General features: G+C 36.1%; 1 protein-coding gene across 1 annotated transcript; it reads left to right on the plus strand.

Annotated features, from left to right (window-relative positions):
* The first annotated feature begins 4,177 nt into the window (after positions 1-4,177).
* On the plus strand, positions 4,178-15,927 carry LOC125674760 (ATP synthase F(0) complex subunit B1, mitochondrial-like). Its single transcript, XM_048912036.2, has 9 exons — positions 4,178-4,298; positions 5,304-5,343; positions 8,297-8,586; positions 10,151-10,429; positions 12,259-12,425; positions 13,505-13,633; positions 14,631-14,708; positions 15,404-15,505; positions 15,700-15,927. The coding sequence occupies exons 1-9, from the start codon at positions 4,271-4,273 to the stop codon at positions 15,763-15,765; spliced, it is 1,179 nt and encodes a 392-aa protein (XP_048767993.1). The 5' UTR covers positions 4,178-4,270; the 3' UTR covers positions 15,766-15,927.
* The last annotated feature ends 2,309 nt before the right edge of the window (positions 15,928-18,236 follow it).

Raw genomic sequence — 18,236 nt, forward strand, 5'->3', positions numbered from 1 at the left:
TCATGCAGCCACGGTTTGAGGTCTAGTAGGCACTATCGGACTCAGTCACCGTGGCTAGCAACGATGGATAAAACCAGATGTTCGTTGTAACCATGCAGTCTATAATTAACTTGCAAATGTAAATGAAAAATGTATGCTGTAACCGTTTTGAAGTTTCTTGCAAAGGATTTCTATATTTCTCAGTAATATTTCCTTCTCTCTAGTAAAACATATCTTAGTTCCCACTCCATTTAACAGGATGTACTATATAAAAGATGGGGTACATGCTCTTATAATCTTATGTGGATAGTGTGTTTACATATTTTATATCCCCTGTAAACGAAGATTAGGGGCATACGGGAGTCATCTTGTCCGTCTTTCCCAAGTATTTGAACAGATTTTATTAAAACTTTGTGAATATCTTAAATGAATAATGAAGTTGCGCACCTGCTATTTTCATTGAGATGTTCTGACATTCAAGGACGTTATGATTTTTTTTATTTGAAAAGTTTAAAAACCATTTCTTCTTCAATGAGCACACATTCACTATTTCCCACCATCAACTTGCCCGGTGGGAGGCATTAGCTCTTTATGTCACTTCTAGACCAAGCGTAAAATTCTCAGAAACTTCCATTTACGGTCTCTGAAGAGGTTTCGTATCGATAACCGAGGTAACTCAGTAAATCCAATTCCAGACATACCCACTCCATTGACACAATATTTAGCATAAAAATAGTTTGCCCCTTATTAACAAGAGAAGATAACGAATGGTGATCAATCTCGTAGAATCCATAAATAATACAAATCAAGGAAGGGTGAACACGGACCCCTTGAAACACCAGGGATGGGATGAGGAGCATAGAAAGAATAAACATCCTCTATTCATCGGTCACACACAACACGAGCCCTATATCTCAATCAGGTAAACGGAGCAGTCCGGAGTCAACATTAGTATATATAAAGATCGGCCTAACAATTGGCATGAAGCACGTCAAACAACATTCGACCTAAAGGCAGCTTGTGTTTGAAAATCTCTTGATGGAGGGGACAATGTCACGAACCAATCCAGTCCATCAACTGCATGTAGGTCAAATGACCAACGTTACCTCAACAACGCCGATATTGCAATGTCTACAACCTTGTTTCTATGCTGCATCTCCATTGCATGCATTGTTCTTTCATGTGGGTAACAAAATCGCTGATAAGCAAAGTAATATTGTATTTCAAAGCATCGTGTTTTCAAAGTTTCTCAATATAGTTGACATCATTTACTATCGTACCAACATCGTGAATACTGCATGAACGACTGTCCGACAAGTTTGAATACTGCAATGTCCATTGAGAGATCCCGCTCCTGCTGAACTGAAGACTGAATTCAGGTGGAGAATATGCAGTATTTGTAAATGAGTCTATATTAAAACAACATACATTTTCACTTTTGCACACTGTTTTTCCCTATAATACTTCTAAAACTTCATTGTTATTTCGGATTTCAAACATTTCGGTTGAGCATCACTGAAGAGACATTATTTGTAGAAATGCGCATCTGGTGCATCAAAATTGGTACCGTATAAGTTTTACATTATGACCCCTGGGTCGAGGCCTCTGCTGGTGGACTATTAGTTCCCGAGGGTCTCTTCAGCCCAGTAGCTAAGTACTTCGTTACTAGCTTATAAATACGGATGTATATTTAATTGCTGTTATAAAATTTAGAAATTCATTTCGAAATTAAGGATTATCTCCCTCACGCATACATGTAGGTCTTATCCGTAGACGAATTTGACTCCACTTTTTTGGCACACTGTTTTCCCCTATAATAGCTCTAAAACTTGATTGTTATTTCGGATTTCAAACATTTCGGTTGGGCATCACCGAAGAGACATTATTTGTCGAAATGCGCATCTGGTGCATCAAAATTGGTACCGTATAAGTTTTACATTTAAGAGTTCTTGGTGTTTTTATTCTCATTTCCTTTACTAAATTTTAAAGCAATACAAACTGTAACTGACGGTAAATAAAATGAAAAATAAAAGAACAAATATTTAACATATTTGTGATTAAATGCATACAACTTAATAAAATTAGACTGAATCTGAAGCAATAAACTCGTCAAACCAGCAGAAATGTCGATTCATGAATCATTGTCATCCTGTCAGTAATTCCTGTTCGTAATATCCGATGTGCATTGACCTCGGAGGTCACCAGTTCGGAAAAAAACCGAAAGAGAGGCACCGAGCACGTGTCAGATTTGTAAACAATTTAACATGCCAATTTTCGTACAAAATTCACTATCAACATTTCATTTCAGTTGCACATTTGCGTAATTATTACTTTCTTATACATACAGTACTTCTTGTCATTCATGAAACGATGTAATATTTTAAAAGAAACGAAACGTGTAGTTACTCACGTCAGTTTCCATCTATGAATATGACGTCGGTCTCAGCAACCCGATTATGTTCGGTGGTAATCATCGTTCCCTTGTCCGTGTATATGACGCAATGGCGGTTTATACGAAACGCTCTGTGTAGGTATGCTCTCAAACAATATTCCCTTGTTTATCTTGCTGAATTTTTCTTCAGATCTCGGGGATTATATCAGTTATACTGATAGGAGTTAATTGATGCATAATTGGATAGTTGAAAAAATGCCGTCAGTTACAGCTTGTATTGCTTTAACTCATTTATTACTCATTTTACTAGAAAAAAATAGATATATGCACATGAAATATATTGATGTACAAAGTACATGTATGTGAAAATTCTTACAAATTTTCACAAAACTCAACTTCCCCCATTTTTATCGGCTATAGTGCGCGACCATGCTGAACTATGAAATACATGTGGGGATTCCAAAATATTCTACTCCGAGTTTATGCTTCTTCAAATATCGGAATATATCTTGACGAGAATACTTTAAAGTTAGCAATCAGTAATTCCATCGAGGTCAGAGCGCGAACGATGGCACACAATAGTCGTTCCAAGGAGCGTAAAATAGCGAAAGTAACTATGCATTTCGCAAGATTTGAATTTCACCGATTTCAAACTAAAAAAAAAATTAAGCAAAATATTTCATCAAAAACACATTTAAAGTAGTTTTAGGCATAAAAAGAATTAATTTTGCTGAGAGAAAAAAAAAGATGTATAGAAACACGCGTTGTAACTTTAATTTGTATTCCTTATATAGGAATTATGAGATTGACCACTGTTCGTTAACTTCACCTTTTCATTCAATTTATTTATGAGATTAATCCTTGTTCGCTATTTTCACTTTGATAAACAAGCATTTCAGATTTACTTTAACCTATATGGTATCTTACATAACTTAGAATTGATTCCATGCTATCATGATTTCTAAGACGCATTAGCTGCAATAATGTAGCCCTATCCATTTTTTTTTTATTCTGACGTTTTCGGGATAAGGCTACAATACGCAAGATCGCGACTACTTTTTCCGTCTTGGTTTTAAATTTTACTTTCCCCATTCAAAGTCTCGCGAGACCCAGAGTATGCGAGAATTTGGGCATGTTGGTAAATGATACCAGTTCTGCAACTTTTGTCGTGATTGATTCACCCGATTTTAACAATGGTGTACTATCATTGCATTGCATTAGACTGTAGTAATGATTCAAGAAAGAAACATAATACGCAGAGATATCCACAACTGATAGACTTTAATGGAAATGTGGATTTTTTAAAAAATTTTCCCCCCACTACTGTCAGCCAGAAAATTCCCGAAGCTGAGAAGAGCTTGCGTCAAAATATATAGCTTTGCGAGCTAAATTCAGAAGTCCATGTTCCTGTATCCAGACGTTTTTACACACCTTTCATTTAAAAATGTTTTTAATTGTGGAAAGCACATGGAGGTTAAATCGTTTCCGATGCCATGTTTTGAATAAACAAAAAATGCCCAAGATCGACACGCTTTTTCGGACTTCTTTACAAGAGAGTTCCGCTAACTCGGTATTTACGATCTTGCAAAAAAAAATAAAATTTAGAGAGGGCTACATTATTGCAGCTAAAGACGCATGCCGTATCTATCATTACTTTCAGTACTTTGATTTTATTATAATTATATCGCTGTGTTAAATATTTAAAAATCTGTGTACATCCTCGAACACCCGGTTTACTCTGATTATGCCAATGTCAGTTAAATGAAATAAATTTGCAGATCAAATTAAATAATAATAATAAAAAAAAATCTTAGCCGCAAGAATGATATTCGGTACAACTTATGGTGCAGAAGAACATCCGGGCAACTACCTACAGTAAGGTCACTGACGGTTGCCGAAATGCTTCGAACCGTGTGTAACAGCTTAGGTAATGATTTTTCCATCTTAAAACGAAACATCAAGATAAATATGTAGGTCGTTGCACGATTAAATTTCCACGTTGATAGAATTTCCGAAGTTTGGTGTTGAAAATAGTGGAAAATGATTAAACTCGAATTTCCTCGGCAATTCTAAAAAACTATCGTGTCCTTTACGTGCCTTTGATCTTTCATTCGATAACCACCTTATCTTTTTTCTGTAAGGGTTCTGTACCCAAAAAGTTAAGTAGGAATTGATAGAACTGTTAGAAGAGATTTTTTTTATTTAGACATTTTCAACTACTCTGGAAAGTTTGGGGGGGGGGGGGGGGGGGGGGGATCTATTGCTATAGTGATAGTGTCCTGCGTCCCATATACCCGCAATGTAGCAAAATGAAAATTGCACTCAGTTCATGTTTCTGTAATATCATGTGACTTCATGTCACATATCTTTAGCTTGATACAATGAGAAAAAGTTACCTTCACAACTGATTCGCCATTAATTCTATTTCAAGTACCGTAGGAAGAGAACTAAAACCTACGAGTTTGAATTTCGCTGTACAGTATACAGCTTCCATTTTACCAGAACTTGACATTGTGAAAGTGCACAGCTCTCAAATCTGGAGATATTACAGTTTTCAGTAAAATAGCAGTCAGTTTGAAATGAGAAAAGTGACATTTGAAAGTGTCAGTTTACAGTGTTATTTTACAATATTATACAGTGATAAGGACTTACAAATTATCATTGAGGTTGGGTGTATTCAATTTTATCTTTGAATTTACACTGTTATTTAGTTGGTGATTTTAAAATCATTTCGGAGCAATTCTGCAATTTTCTGCTACATTATGGGTGTATGGGAGCATTCTTACTGTGGTTGGAAAGGGGGGGGGGGACTTGGTGGGTTTTTTTTTAATTTAACATTAGCTTTAAATCTTTTAAAAGAATTCCTCAACACTGACAGAACTAGACTTTGAAGAAATGTGAAGAAGCTAATTTGTGGAGTTTTATTTTGCAGGTAAAAACCAAGGAGTGACTCATTTGACTGGGCTTAACAGGTTTGTAAAAATAAGACGGAGCACCATTATGTGTTGACTTGATAATCAAATCAGTTACTTTACAATGTTTTGTACTGAAAATCAATGTTCTGTAATATTTAGCTTAATCTTAGCTTCTTTTTTTTTTGGTCTGGCCAAAATAAAATATATATGAGTATTTCTTATTTCACTCCCCCAAAAATTAGGTAGTGTAGGTAAGTAAACCATTTTATTTTATTAAAATCAGACATGGTTTTTCTCCCCATTAAAACGGAATTCCGCTTTTCGGACAAGAAAAATCCGTTCTCTATATAGAAATTCCGCTTCTGTAAATTTCTAGGTTGCTCACTAAAGTTCACCATTTACAAATCTTATTTTCCGGAATATCCGGTTTTGACTTTGAATTTACATAGCGGTCAGTATTTCTTTCTTGTATTCTCGTTGATTGGTTGAATCATTACAATATAGGCCAATCAGCAAAATGAACACTGATTGTAAACATGGGGGCCTTACAAAATTGTTCGTAAAAGTAGTACAAAGAGAAGACAGTAATGTTTATAATGCCATTGCAAAGGTCCATCTTTTGAAGAACCTTTTAGTCTAGTGATGGATACCCGTGGGGATCCGGGTAAGAATAGGTCCCCAGTACCCCTTACTTGTCGCAAAAGGCAACTAAATGGGGCAGTCCTTCGGATGAGACTGCAAAACTGAGTTCCCGTTTCACAGCAGGTGTGGCATGATAAAGATCCCTCCGTGCTCAAAGGCTTTAAGTGCCGAGCATAGGGCTAATTTTGCAGCCCTTAACTGGCAATGGTGACGTGATGTCTCCATGTGAGTGAAATATTCTCGAGAGGGACGTTAAACAATATATAATCAATCAAGTGATGGAAAATTTGCATATGACCTTCGCCTGAGAATAAGTTAAGGAACTGATACTTGCTATTATTATCCTTCAGAATAATACAGTCAATTTCATTGGTCGAGGCTGATCACATGGAGGGAGACAATTTGTGATGTCTCCCTCACGCGCAGGGTGACAACTGTGTTGTCTCCCTTTAGAAGATAACTTCCAATGGTACAAGTGAGAAAGCTCTTTTAAAAATGAAAATATGCGGGATCGTTGATCATAAACTTCAGCGTCAACATTAACGGTAACAAATCACAATCGAGAGAGGAAAAATATTTCCATTCTAATGCAATTTTGCATTTCACTTGATGTTTACATTTTTGTCTTGAAATATGTTACGAAATGTTTACGTTTGACATTATGTCTTTGCGTCATTCCACTGTAACATCACAATTGAAAGCTTTCTCTCGTTTAACTTTCTCAAACCTCAATGCTTTGCTTTCGTTAACATATATATCTAATAAATGTATGACTTTGAGTGTAAAACAAAATAATGTATGTAGTTGAGGGTAACATTGATTTCGCCCCTCGAAAACTATTGAAAAGTTATCAGAATTTTCTGCAGAGAAAGTTATTATGAATCTGTTGATGTTTTAAATGAAAAAAAGATACACGGTAAAAGTCCATAAATGTGTGATACTTTTTTTTAATGTTCAGGTTCTTCAGGATAATAAAACTATTATGGACTGTTTAGCATAGGTGCCCTCGGGTGATAAACCTACTCAGACCTGCTAATTTGTGATGTCTCCCTGCTAAACAGTCCATAATTGATATTATTGACATTTTTGTAGAGCTTAAAACCTCAAAATTGGTTCACAGAATTAATTTTCTGAAAAGCCTCTTGAAGTCAAAAATATCTATTTTCGACCGGTGGCCAAAGGCCCCCTGAACCCCCAGATCTAGGGGCGCTGCCCGGTAGATACTACGCTGGGGGAGGACCACCAAACCCCCACTCCGCTCTTTCTATCTCTGTACAATCATGTCTGTAAAACATTTTATTTGAAATCTTTATAATTTTTGATATGTTTAAATAATAATAATAATAATATTGATTGGTTTTATATAGCGCTTTTTCCAGCATATGTTGCTCAAAGCGCTTTACAATGCATTATTACCCAGGCAGACCTTATATCAATCTAGAACTTTCTCGGCCTGCTACGAAGCATACAGTGCAAGCTGCCGTTACAAGCGTTAGAGCACTAACATTCTAACAATATCTTTCACTGTCTATAGCCAGGTACCCCTTTTACATTTGGATGGAGTGAGGAAATTCATGTAAAGTGCCTTTCCCAAGGACACGTCGGCCCTACCGCGGCCAGGATTTGAACCCACGACCTTTCGGTTGAGAGTCTGATGGCCTAACCACTAGGCCACCGACGCCAATACATGCCTATATACATTGCAAATATTTTTCACACATTTTTAAGATAAATAGTATATAAAATGGAAATTTTTCAGAGAAACTCAAATGCAAAAAGAAATTGCTTTTTTTTTCAAATTCAGGATTTTAATTTTCTTTTATTTACATATATATCATAAATAAGATATTTAGGGTTGACAACAAAAATGTAGGTTGAGTTGGGAAAACAGAAACATATTTTATTTTCGCCTCCTTGACAGTCTCCGTAAACGTCTATAATTTTTCACTGGCACTGATAATTTCATCTGTAATAATAATTATAATAGGGGTTATACCATATCGGCCCTATTAAAAACACAGAATACGAAATGAAATTTTACTCAAGACTTGAATTCAAAATAGCTCTAAAGTTTTGCTATTATCGTCTCACACCCCAGAGTTTTTTTCTGATTCAGTAATTTCTATATTTATTCCATTGATCCACCATGAAAACAATCCTCATGATGCATATAACCAGGAATGTTCAACTGTTTTTTTATGAACACTTTTTGTCTCATTCCCCTTGTTTGTCCTGATGGCCATGGACAATGTCACTTCTGGTATCCCATGTAGGCAGATAGCTCCCTTGAATATCAAATGCTCTATTTGAATGCTGAAAATCAATTGATACTCCTTGATAAACATGGTTTGTTTACATTTCTGTGTAGATTGAGTTTAAACCAAGCAAGATGTAAAACTGCATCGACCTCCGTGCAAACCACAGACAGTAAGGCCCTCTCGGATCCACCCCTATGGAAAGAGGAAGATGGCTGGGTGGTCCTGGATCCACCCAAAGACAGTGAAGTGGTGGAGAGACTAGCCAAACAGGAGGACTGGACGAATGTCCACTACATGACTAGGCCAGACCTCGCCCAACAGGAGAAGCAATGGTTCAGGGAGGCCTACAACAGTCCCACCAAGCTCTATCCCCCGGAAAAATTCCTACTCAAGCGTGGAGGTAAGAAAAGCATTAATCCCCCTTCCTACTTATCCCGACACTGTGTTCTCTGAAGTTCGGCAGCACTGAATACAATGATTTTAACTCGTGTTTTTTAAATTACCTTTTAGCTTATCAGAAGGGAGTTTGTGTTGGATAATTGGTATTTTTATATGCTCAGTCTGGTAATTTTTACAATTTTTTTATACACTTGAGATGGATGATTGGAGGAAGGGCAAATTAATTCCCATGTCAGTATCAGTGCTCCCACTGGACCAAAATTCCCTTTCGCCACTTTTTCGGGGTGCGGCGCAGCGCAAATAATATCATGCTTTACAATTATTTCCATCATATTATTTTATTCATTACACTGATTTTAGCATTTTGAATCAGTTACATTACTTAATCATATCCAGCTACCATACCTAAACACTTCTTTCTGAAATAATAAGTTGATTTGTTTGATAAATTATATTATGGAAATCAAAATCAGATAATAAATCATATAAATATAAACTTCATGATGCTACACCCCTCAGTGAAAAGATTGTGTTCATTGCCCGAAATACAGATGTCACAAAACATCAAACCCAATTTAGAGTCGTATCTCAACCATTCCCTATTAAATTTCTGTTTTGGTAAGGAAGATTTTGCAATTTGGACAGAATCAGATGTTTGAGCAGGTGGGGTTGACAGTAAAGCCAAACATAGATACTTTTTGAATTTTAGACTGACTAGGGTCAGAAGCTACAAGTTTAGTGTCAAAATAGAATGCGGTGCATAGTCTTATGAGATTAGCATTTATATACTGTTGCGCAATGAACTTCAAAGAAAATTATTTATTAAAATTGCTATGTCCATATCAATGGTGACCGACCGCATCATTTATGAAATATTCAAACTAAAATCAAACACATCAAAATCTTGTAATCAACGAGCTTGGCCGCAAAAACAAACAATTGATGTATATACATAATACACAATAATACGGCCAATTTAATTACCGGTCGGTTCTGTGGTTAAGAATTGACATTAATGTGGAGATGATAACACAATAATGAATAAGACTTTAAATGTTAAACAATTGACCACAGCAGGGTACACAACTGTCCAATGTACTTTATTACATAATCACCGACTTTTTTGCAGCCATACATTACGTAAGGGTTAATACGAGTATCGCTCCATTCCTTAAAAGTATTGCTTTTAAGGAATGGAGTGATACGAGTACATTGACCCACTTAAAATCCACTGTAAACATTAATAAAAACTAAATTTTAATTTAATTTTAATCATGTCTTACGTTTTTCATTCTTTTGTTGCATGCATTTATATCTACTTGTATAAAGGTTGACCTACTTTCCGAACTCTCCATTCCTGAAAAATAATGGAGTGTTCGAACAAAAGAATGACGTCATAGGTGGATTTTAACTGAGGCTATTATCTGGCCTTCGTGACCAGCTCTGAGTGCACTGATCGGACTCTTTGGATCAAGTTACTGTAATAATAATATATATGTATTGTAATAATCAGATTGTATTGTTAGATATTAACATTAATTGTAATAATCTGATTGTATTGTTAGGTAATGTTTGTGTGGAGTATGTTCGCATTCCTGTTGGTGCCACCAAAAGACAAATGATCGAGAAAAGCTTTGAGCCACCAGAGGACGAGAAAGACATTGCTCCGTTTGACCTGCGGAAGCAGTGGGCCTGGGCGAACAAGGTTCTGTTTGGACCCCAGCGAGACATGACAAACTTTCCTAGTTTCGTGAACCCAGGCACAGTACCTATGCCTGAGACAGCTCACAAGTTTATCCCCAGGAATGTGTTTGATGCCATGGTACCCTACAGTGGTGTCACAGGTAGAGTACTAGTGAAGTTTGTGTGTGATAGGTTGTCACAGGTAGAGAACTAGTGAAGTTTGTGTGTGATAGATTGTTACAGGTAGAGAACTAGTGAAGTTTGTGTGTGATAGATTGTTACAGGTAGAGAACTAGTGAAGTTTGTGTGTGATAGATTGTTACAGGTAGAGAACTAGTGAAGTTTGTGTGTGATAGGCTGTTACAGGTAGAGAACTAGTGAAGTTTGTGTGTGATAGATTGTTACAGGTAGAGAACTAGTGAAGTTTGTGTGTGATAGGCTGTCACAGGTAGAGAACTAGTGAAGTTTGTGTGTGATAGATTGTCACAGGTAGAGTACTAGTGAAGTTTGTGTGTGATAGGCTGTCACAGGTAGAGAACTAGTGAAGTTTGTGTGTGATAGATTGTTACAGGTAGAGAACTAGTGAAGTTTGTGTGTGATAGGCTGTCACAGGTAGAGAACTAGTGAAGTTTGTGTGTGATAGATTGTTACAGGTAGAGTACTAGTGAAGTTTGTGTGTGATAGGCTGTCACAGGTAGAGAACTAGTGAAGTTTGTGTGTGATAGGTTTTTACAGGTAGAGAACTAGTGAAGTTTGTGTGTGATAGGCTGTTACAGGTAGAGAACTAGTGAAGTTTGTGTGTGATAGGCTGTCACAGGTAGAGAACTAGTGAAGTTTGTGTGTGATAGATTGTTACAGGTAGAGAACTAGTGAAGTTTGTGTGTGATAGGCTGTCACAGGTAGAGAACTAGTGAAGTTTGTGTGTGATAGGTTTTTACAGGTAGAGAACTAGTGAACTTTGTGTGTGATAGACTGTCACATTTATCAGCTTAGTGTAGATAACAAACAGTGATTAATCTCGTAACTCCTTTAAAGAATAAAAAATTAGAAAAAGGGCACACATGGACCCAGGATATACCAGGGGTGGAATCGGGTGTCTAGGAGGAGTAAGCATCCCCTGTTGACAGGTCACACCTGACGCAAGCTCTACATTCTGATAAGTCAAACAAAGTAATCTGTAGTCTGATTGAACATGTGGAGAATGGCATAACAGTTGTTATGAAATAAATCAGACTGCATTCACCTCGGTGATGGCTTGTATTTACAAATCAGATCATTATAACGACCATAGAATTGGCAAAATGCTGACTTTGAGCAAGAGTTACAAGACTGTTGAAACCTTTTGAACATCAGCTTAGCAGTCGATAATCCACCTCGTACAGAGCATGTCCTCATGTATCGAATCAGTTGAGAGACATTAAGACCATTATGTGCAGGTGATAATGGAATATTGCTACACGTGTGTGAAGTTGCCAATGGAGAAACTAAACTCCAGATTCTTTTCAATGAAAACTTCCTCATAGGAAAACTCATGAAAATCTTAAACCTTGGGCATGACTTTTGAACATTTAATGTTCAGGCTTTCGTATTCAAATGCAAATTCCTTTGTGACAAGACTTTTATATTTGAACTCATAACCTCAACTTTGGAGTTTGGGCATATGAGGGCATCTGTGTTTCACAAACACATTTTGTTCATTTTGTAGTGACAGTTTGTTTTATATCATTGTCATTGTATTAACAAGTAGCTCATTCATTAGAAATTAATAATAAATGAAAATTACTAGAAAAATAAGGTCAAAAGTTATGCCACACTCAGAAACATTTCAGATTAATGACTTTTTGATCTGTATCACAGTATCATATCAACATTATGCATATCAGGCTTGCTATCAATTTAACTGATTCATTACTACATTGGTACTCTGCTAGTGTTTCTTTTATTTTAGTTTATAAAATTTTACATTCAAATTGTATGTATATGTTTACAGGATTCTACGTTCTAACTGTTGGTGGGTTCGCGGCCGCCGTTGCTAAGGGCCTCATTGTCAGCACATATGGCCTCGCCTACTTCCTGTACGCCCCTCTTCTTTGGGGTTTTACCCGATTGCCGCCAATCAGGAGGAATCTGGACAACAGAATACCACAGCTTGTTAAGGTATGTCAGTCTATACACGAACAGAATACCACAGCTTTTAAGGTATGTCAGTCTATACACGAACAGAATACCACAGCTTGTTAAGGTATGTCAGTCTATACACGAACAGAATACCACAGCTTGTTAAGGTATGTCAGTCTATACACGAACAGAATACCACAGCTTGTAAAGGTATGTCAGTCTATACACGAACAGAATACCACAGCTTGTTAAGGTATGTCAGTCTATACACGAACAGAATACCACAGCTTGTTAAGGTATGTCAGTCTTTACACGAACAGAATACCACAGCTTGTTAAGGTATGTCAGTCTATACACAAACAGAATACCACAACTTGTTAAGGTATGTCAGCCTATACATGAACAGAATACCACAGCTTGTTAAGGTATGTCAGTCTATACACGAACAGAATACCACAGCTTGTTAAGGTATGTCTGTCTATGCACGAACAGAATACCACAGCTTGTTAAGGTACGTCTGTCTATACACGAACAGAATACCACAGCTTGTTAAGGTATGTCAGTCTATGCACAAACAGAATACCACAGCTTGTTAAGGTATGTCAGCCTATACACGAACAGAATACCACAGCTTGTTAAGGTATGTTAGTCTATACATGAACAGAATACCACAGCTTGTTAAGGTATGTCAGTCTATACACGAACAGAATACCACAGCTTGTTAAGGTATGTCAACCTATACACGAACAGAATACCACAGCTTGTTAAGGTATGTCAGCCTATACACGAACAGAATACCATAGCTTGTTAAGGTATGTCAGTCTATACACGAACAGAATACCACAGCTTGTTAAGGTATGTCAGTCTATACATGATAAAGGTAGGTCCTCTTTTCATAGAACTCAAGCAGGTAATTCTTACCCCACACAATGATTACTACCCCACTTATAAATATGTGAATACAGATATTCAGGTTTGGTAGTGATCTGCGTGAAAATGTTCTGCATTTTTTGGTGAACAACATTAAGTAAACTATTTTATCAGTTTGAGATTCTGTCACAATTTTAAATAGGTGAAAACTTATTTGATACATACATGTCTGCTTTATTATTTTGCAGAAATTAAATGACGTTTATTTCATTAACCCAATACAAAGCAAGAAGGATCATGTAAGTGCCTGCATCGCCACAGCACAGCAAACCAAGGACATGATTCAGCAGCTACCCAAACTCTACGACGTACAAATGGTGAGTATTAAACTCTGTAGGAGGGCTGAAACAATTCACCTAAGTATCGATACTGTGCAATATAAACGCTATATCCAATGTTTGATTCATTGCCTTGATCTTCGGTTCCATACATTTTGAGGTTTGGTAAAATCATTGGGCTTGACCTGTACTTATTAGTTTTCATGCACGAGGGACAGAATGGTGCCCGATAATGGTCAGGCTCTCATTAGTCTTGAGTCTGACAAAAACAGTAATGAACTTATCAGTTTAAACTACAGAGACAACGGGCATTTTAACGTTCAGAGGTTTTGGAAATAGCTTAGTTTTGAAATTGTGACTGAGTCGACGAAATTACATGTTTTTCTAAAGTTATCATTGGTTTCTTCTATAATATACATGTATCATGTTGAAAATATTGAATCGTGGCGTAATTATTGCAATGTGTATCGTATTGTAAAGGGGGCGTATCGTTTCAGTCCTACTCTGTATAACATCGTGGTACGGCAGCTGCCCGAGCTCTACAACATATGATTGATGAAGGGTATACAATGTAAATGAGAAATGTCTGTGCTCAACAACGTACAAATTGTTATTTTACCAATAGAAATAAATGGAAAGTTCTTCTTATCAAGAACCTCAAATACTTAACATGTCGAATTCCTATGTTAGAGTGTCTATTGCTCTCATCTTCCTTTACGTGGAAAGATTGGGGTCATTAAAGTAAAACATGTAATGAAGGGAGGGGCAATATCTCACAACTTTTAAACATCATAGAAATAATCGCAATTCCTAATATTTTGCTCTAATTACAACCAGAATAAGCTAAAAATATATATCCTACACATCAAATGTTTTGTTTTTTGTAGCAAATTACCTTATGTTCTTACATAATGTACCGTTTCATAGAATGGCCTTATGTTCTTACAATTATAATGTGCAGTTTTATAGTCTCCAAAATTAATTTGTTGTAAGTAAATAAAAACTGAATGATGGAAGCATCTGTGTTTTCTTTCAGGAAAATGTAGATTTACAGCTAGAGAATAACTACAGAGACAGGCTTAAACAAGTATATGGCGAAGTTAAAGCCAGACTGGTAAGATATCTGTTCCCTTTCTTCTGATTTCAGGTAAAATATCAATAATACACTATTACATTTGCTGCTCAGTGCATTCGCTGTATAAATGTGGTTTCTTAATACACATATCAACACTTCCTGTGAGTTATGTCCTTTTGCAGGGTCAGCCAAATCCCAGTCTTAGAAAAGCCAAATTTGTCTTCTTTATCCTACCAAATGTAAAATACATGTATTACAATTCCTAACTTAATTATAGCTAATTATTAAATTTTAATACAAGTTTATGGGTTACCCCACCCAGCCATTATTGTTGACTGCAATTGAATTGTCAAAGGTATAGATCAGAAAGTTGCGAAGGCCAATGGAGGGAAATACGATTTTTTCACTACAAGATGGCAGACAGGGGAAGTTGTGTGAAGTGTTGATACCATGTATGATCTAATGATAGAAAGCGGAATCTGATCAGAGATTTTGATGACTTGTTATGACATCTGATTGGTTTTGAAAAATTGATGTCTGCTCCAGTCTGGATGTCTGTGTTTGTGTAGAGCCCCATTAAGGGGTTGATTTCCCTGTGTTGATCTAGATGTTTGTGTTGAGCTCCATTATGGGGTTAACGTCTCTGTTAATCTAGATGTTTGTGTGGATCAACATTAAGGGATTGACTTCTCTGTGGGAATACTAGTTTACTTAAGTGTGGCCTTTGTTGACAGGATTGCCAGATGTCGCTAGGAGTGACAAAGGCGGAGCTAGAGAAAGATCACATGATCCAATGGATTACAGACCAAGTCGTCCAGAGCATCACTCCAGATCTGGTCAGTAAAGGGCATCAGAAAGGTCTAACACCCTCCTCCTCCTCCTCCTCCTTGTCCATCCATAGACATAACTTGTCCAGAGTAGATCTTTAACACTGATGAACAGATTTGATTAAAACTTACATGACAGGTATAATTCTGGTGGTATTTTGATTCAGTTTTATTGATTTTGTTCATTTTATGTATTTCTATAGGAAAAGAAGAACATCCAGTCATGCTTGACTCAGCTACAATCTCTCTCCCAGACAGCCAAGATATAGCTAGCCATCACTCGGAACTGTGTGGGAACATTACTTTATAGACAACTGTTGAAACAAAGTGTGTGAAGTTTATAGTAACAACTCCAATGTTGCTTTGAATGATCTTCAGTACCGTGTATCGATTGTGAATAAAATCAGTATACACAGTACTTCATGAGAAAAGAAGGTTCTTTGTTTCTTTATTAAGGATTTCGTCTGCCGTGGAATTGTGTGGGATCTTGTCCAGTCAGACATGTAAATCTAGCACTTGCCAGAAAAGTATCCTGCTATTTTCTCAGAAAACACCTATTAATGTTCCAGAATGATTTCTTTTTCAGGTCAAGGACTCGAGAATATCAAGTAAACGATTTGTAATTGTGGGATCTCATGTTCATAGCATTTCTGTGGACGTTTCTATGGCTTACAAGCCGTCTAGTACTCGGAAAACCATTATGACAAAGAGTTCACTATTTCTTTTAATGAACATGCACAAAGTGATATAGTTCACACTGACAACGAACTAGATTGTAAAATTTCCATATGTTTATTTGCTTTTCATGTATATGATAACATTTTGTTATATAGAATAATTACCATAACACAAGTTAAACGCATTAAAAACTTATGAAGTTAATTAAACTGCAAAGAAGACGAGAAAGAACAGTTCTTGTAAACTGAGCCGCAAAGGTAAGTCTGAATAAAGATCAGAGAACTGCAATGAGAGAACTCCAGTTCATAGTGCTTGGGATACAGAGTAAATTAGGTTACAAAGTTTAAAAGTGCGGTAATGCCAATACGATTGATAAATATGATTAGAAATAGGTATTAAGTGTAATCTGAATCACTCGGGATTTCACTTAATTGCTGTACTTTGTACAACACGTCCACACATGTAACAACCAAACATTCAGAGCCTGAGAAAGGTGCGTCTTAGTTATCAGGTTATATCTACATAAACAAGTAAAAGAGTAGATATTAACAATTTAACTCGTGAAACCGCTATCCTTAGCGAAGAAATATTTGAGAAGGAAATGTTGCATGGCATTTTTCAAGATCTGAAGAAAAATTCAGCAAAATAAACAAGGAAATTTTGTACGAGAGCATACTTGCAATGAGCGTTTCGTATAAATCACCATTGCGTCGTATACAAGGACATGGGAAAGATGGATTGTCCGACATAATCGGGTTGCTGAGACCGACGTCATATACAAAGATGGAAACTGACGTGAGTAAGTTCACGTTTCGTTTGTTTGAATGACAAGAAATACTAGAAGTGTAAGAAAGTAATAATTACACAAATGTGCCACTCAAATGAAATTTTGATAGTGAATTTTCTATAAAATTGGCCTGTTAAATTGTTTACAAATCTGACACGTGGTCAGTGCCTCCCGCTTCTTTCCGAACTTTTAACCTCCGAAGCAATGTAGATTGGAGATTACGAGCAGGAATTGCTGAAAGGATGACAAAGATTCATCAATCGACATTTTCTGCTATTAATTTGACAGGTTGATTGCTTCAGGTTCACTCTGATTCTATGAAGTTATATATATTCAATCACAATTATGTTCGATATTCGTTCTTTTATTTTTCAATTTAATTGCCGTCAGTTACAGCTTCTATTGCTTTAAAGCACATTTTTAATATTTTATCTGATGGACATAAAATCAGTTTGAGGAAATGTGTTTTCACTTTCAGACATTTCAACAGCTGTATTATGAATTTAAGGTTTTAAAAAGAATTTGAGTACATATTTTGAAATGATAAATTACACTTGCAAGTACTGCACATACGTTTATTGGAAAATTGTATGGTTAGAAATACAAAATTAATGCTTTAAACCACGTTTTTAAAAGTCATTAAAATTGGTCCGATAAGTATACTGCTATTGTTGCGCTTGTGACCTGTTTTTTTTTTTTAAACCACTAACTCGGGTTCATCGGTTGTTTCAGTTTCTCATTTCTAATAATATTTTTTAAAATGAATTTTAAGTCATGGTAAATAATCAATTCCAAAACATTAAAAATGGCGTTTAAGGTGGGTCGATCCTCATGTAACTTATTAATATTAATGGTTAAAAGTGGAAAAACTATTAATTTCCATATAGTTTAATCTAATCAATAACCAAAGAAAATGTGTATGTTACCACCCCTTTAAAGATGTCGGACATACAAAAACAGATATATATCAACATAAAAAAATCGCAAATTTTTTATTTTATTCAGTGAATAAAATTCCTCTGAAAGATATATTTCTATCATGCGCAAAATTTAATTAAATAAAGATTTTGCTGAAACCTATGACATCACATGGGGATCGATCAACCTTAAGGTGCAACCATGTCTTCCCTTACCACTTTGTTTGCACATCAATGAAATCAAAGATACCTCTAAATTCAATACAAATATTTTTTTTGATAATTCATTACTTATTAATGATACCAAGAAAACAATAATTCAGCACATTTGATTAGAACAAACTATATCAATTATCTG

The sequence above is a fragment of the Ostrea edulis genome, chromosome 3, assembly GCF_947568905.1.
Source record: "Ostrea edulis chromosome 3, xbOstEdul1.1, whole genome shotgun sequence".
NCBI classification, from domain to species: Eukaryota; Metazoa; Mollusca; class Bivalvia; order Ostreida; family Ostreidae; genus Ostrea; species Ostrea edulis.

What these genes read in the sequence shown, in the direction of transcription:
- LOC125674760 (XM_048912036.2), top strand. Translation starts at nt 4,271, where the DNA reads ATGCTTCGAACCGTGTGTAACAGCTTAG. An exon ending in ATTCCTACTCAAGCGTGGAG is followed by an intron (nt 8,587 to 10,150) that starts GTAAGAAAAGCA and finishes TTGTATTGTTAG; the next exon opens with GTAATGTTTGTGTGGAGTAT. An exon ending in AGAGCATCACTCCAGATCTG is followed by an intron (nt 15,506 to 15,699) that starts GTCAGTAAAGGG and finishes GTATTTCTATAG; the next exon opens with GAAAAGAAGAACATCCAGTC.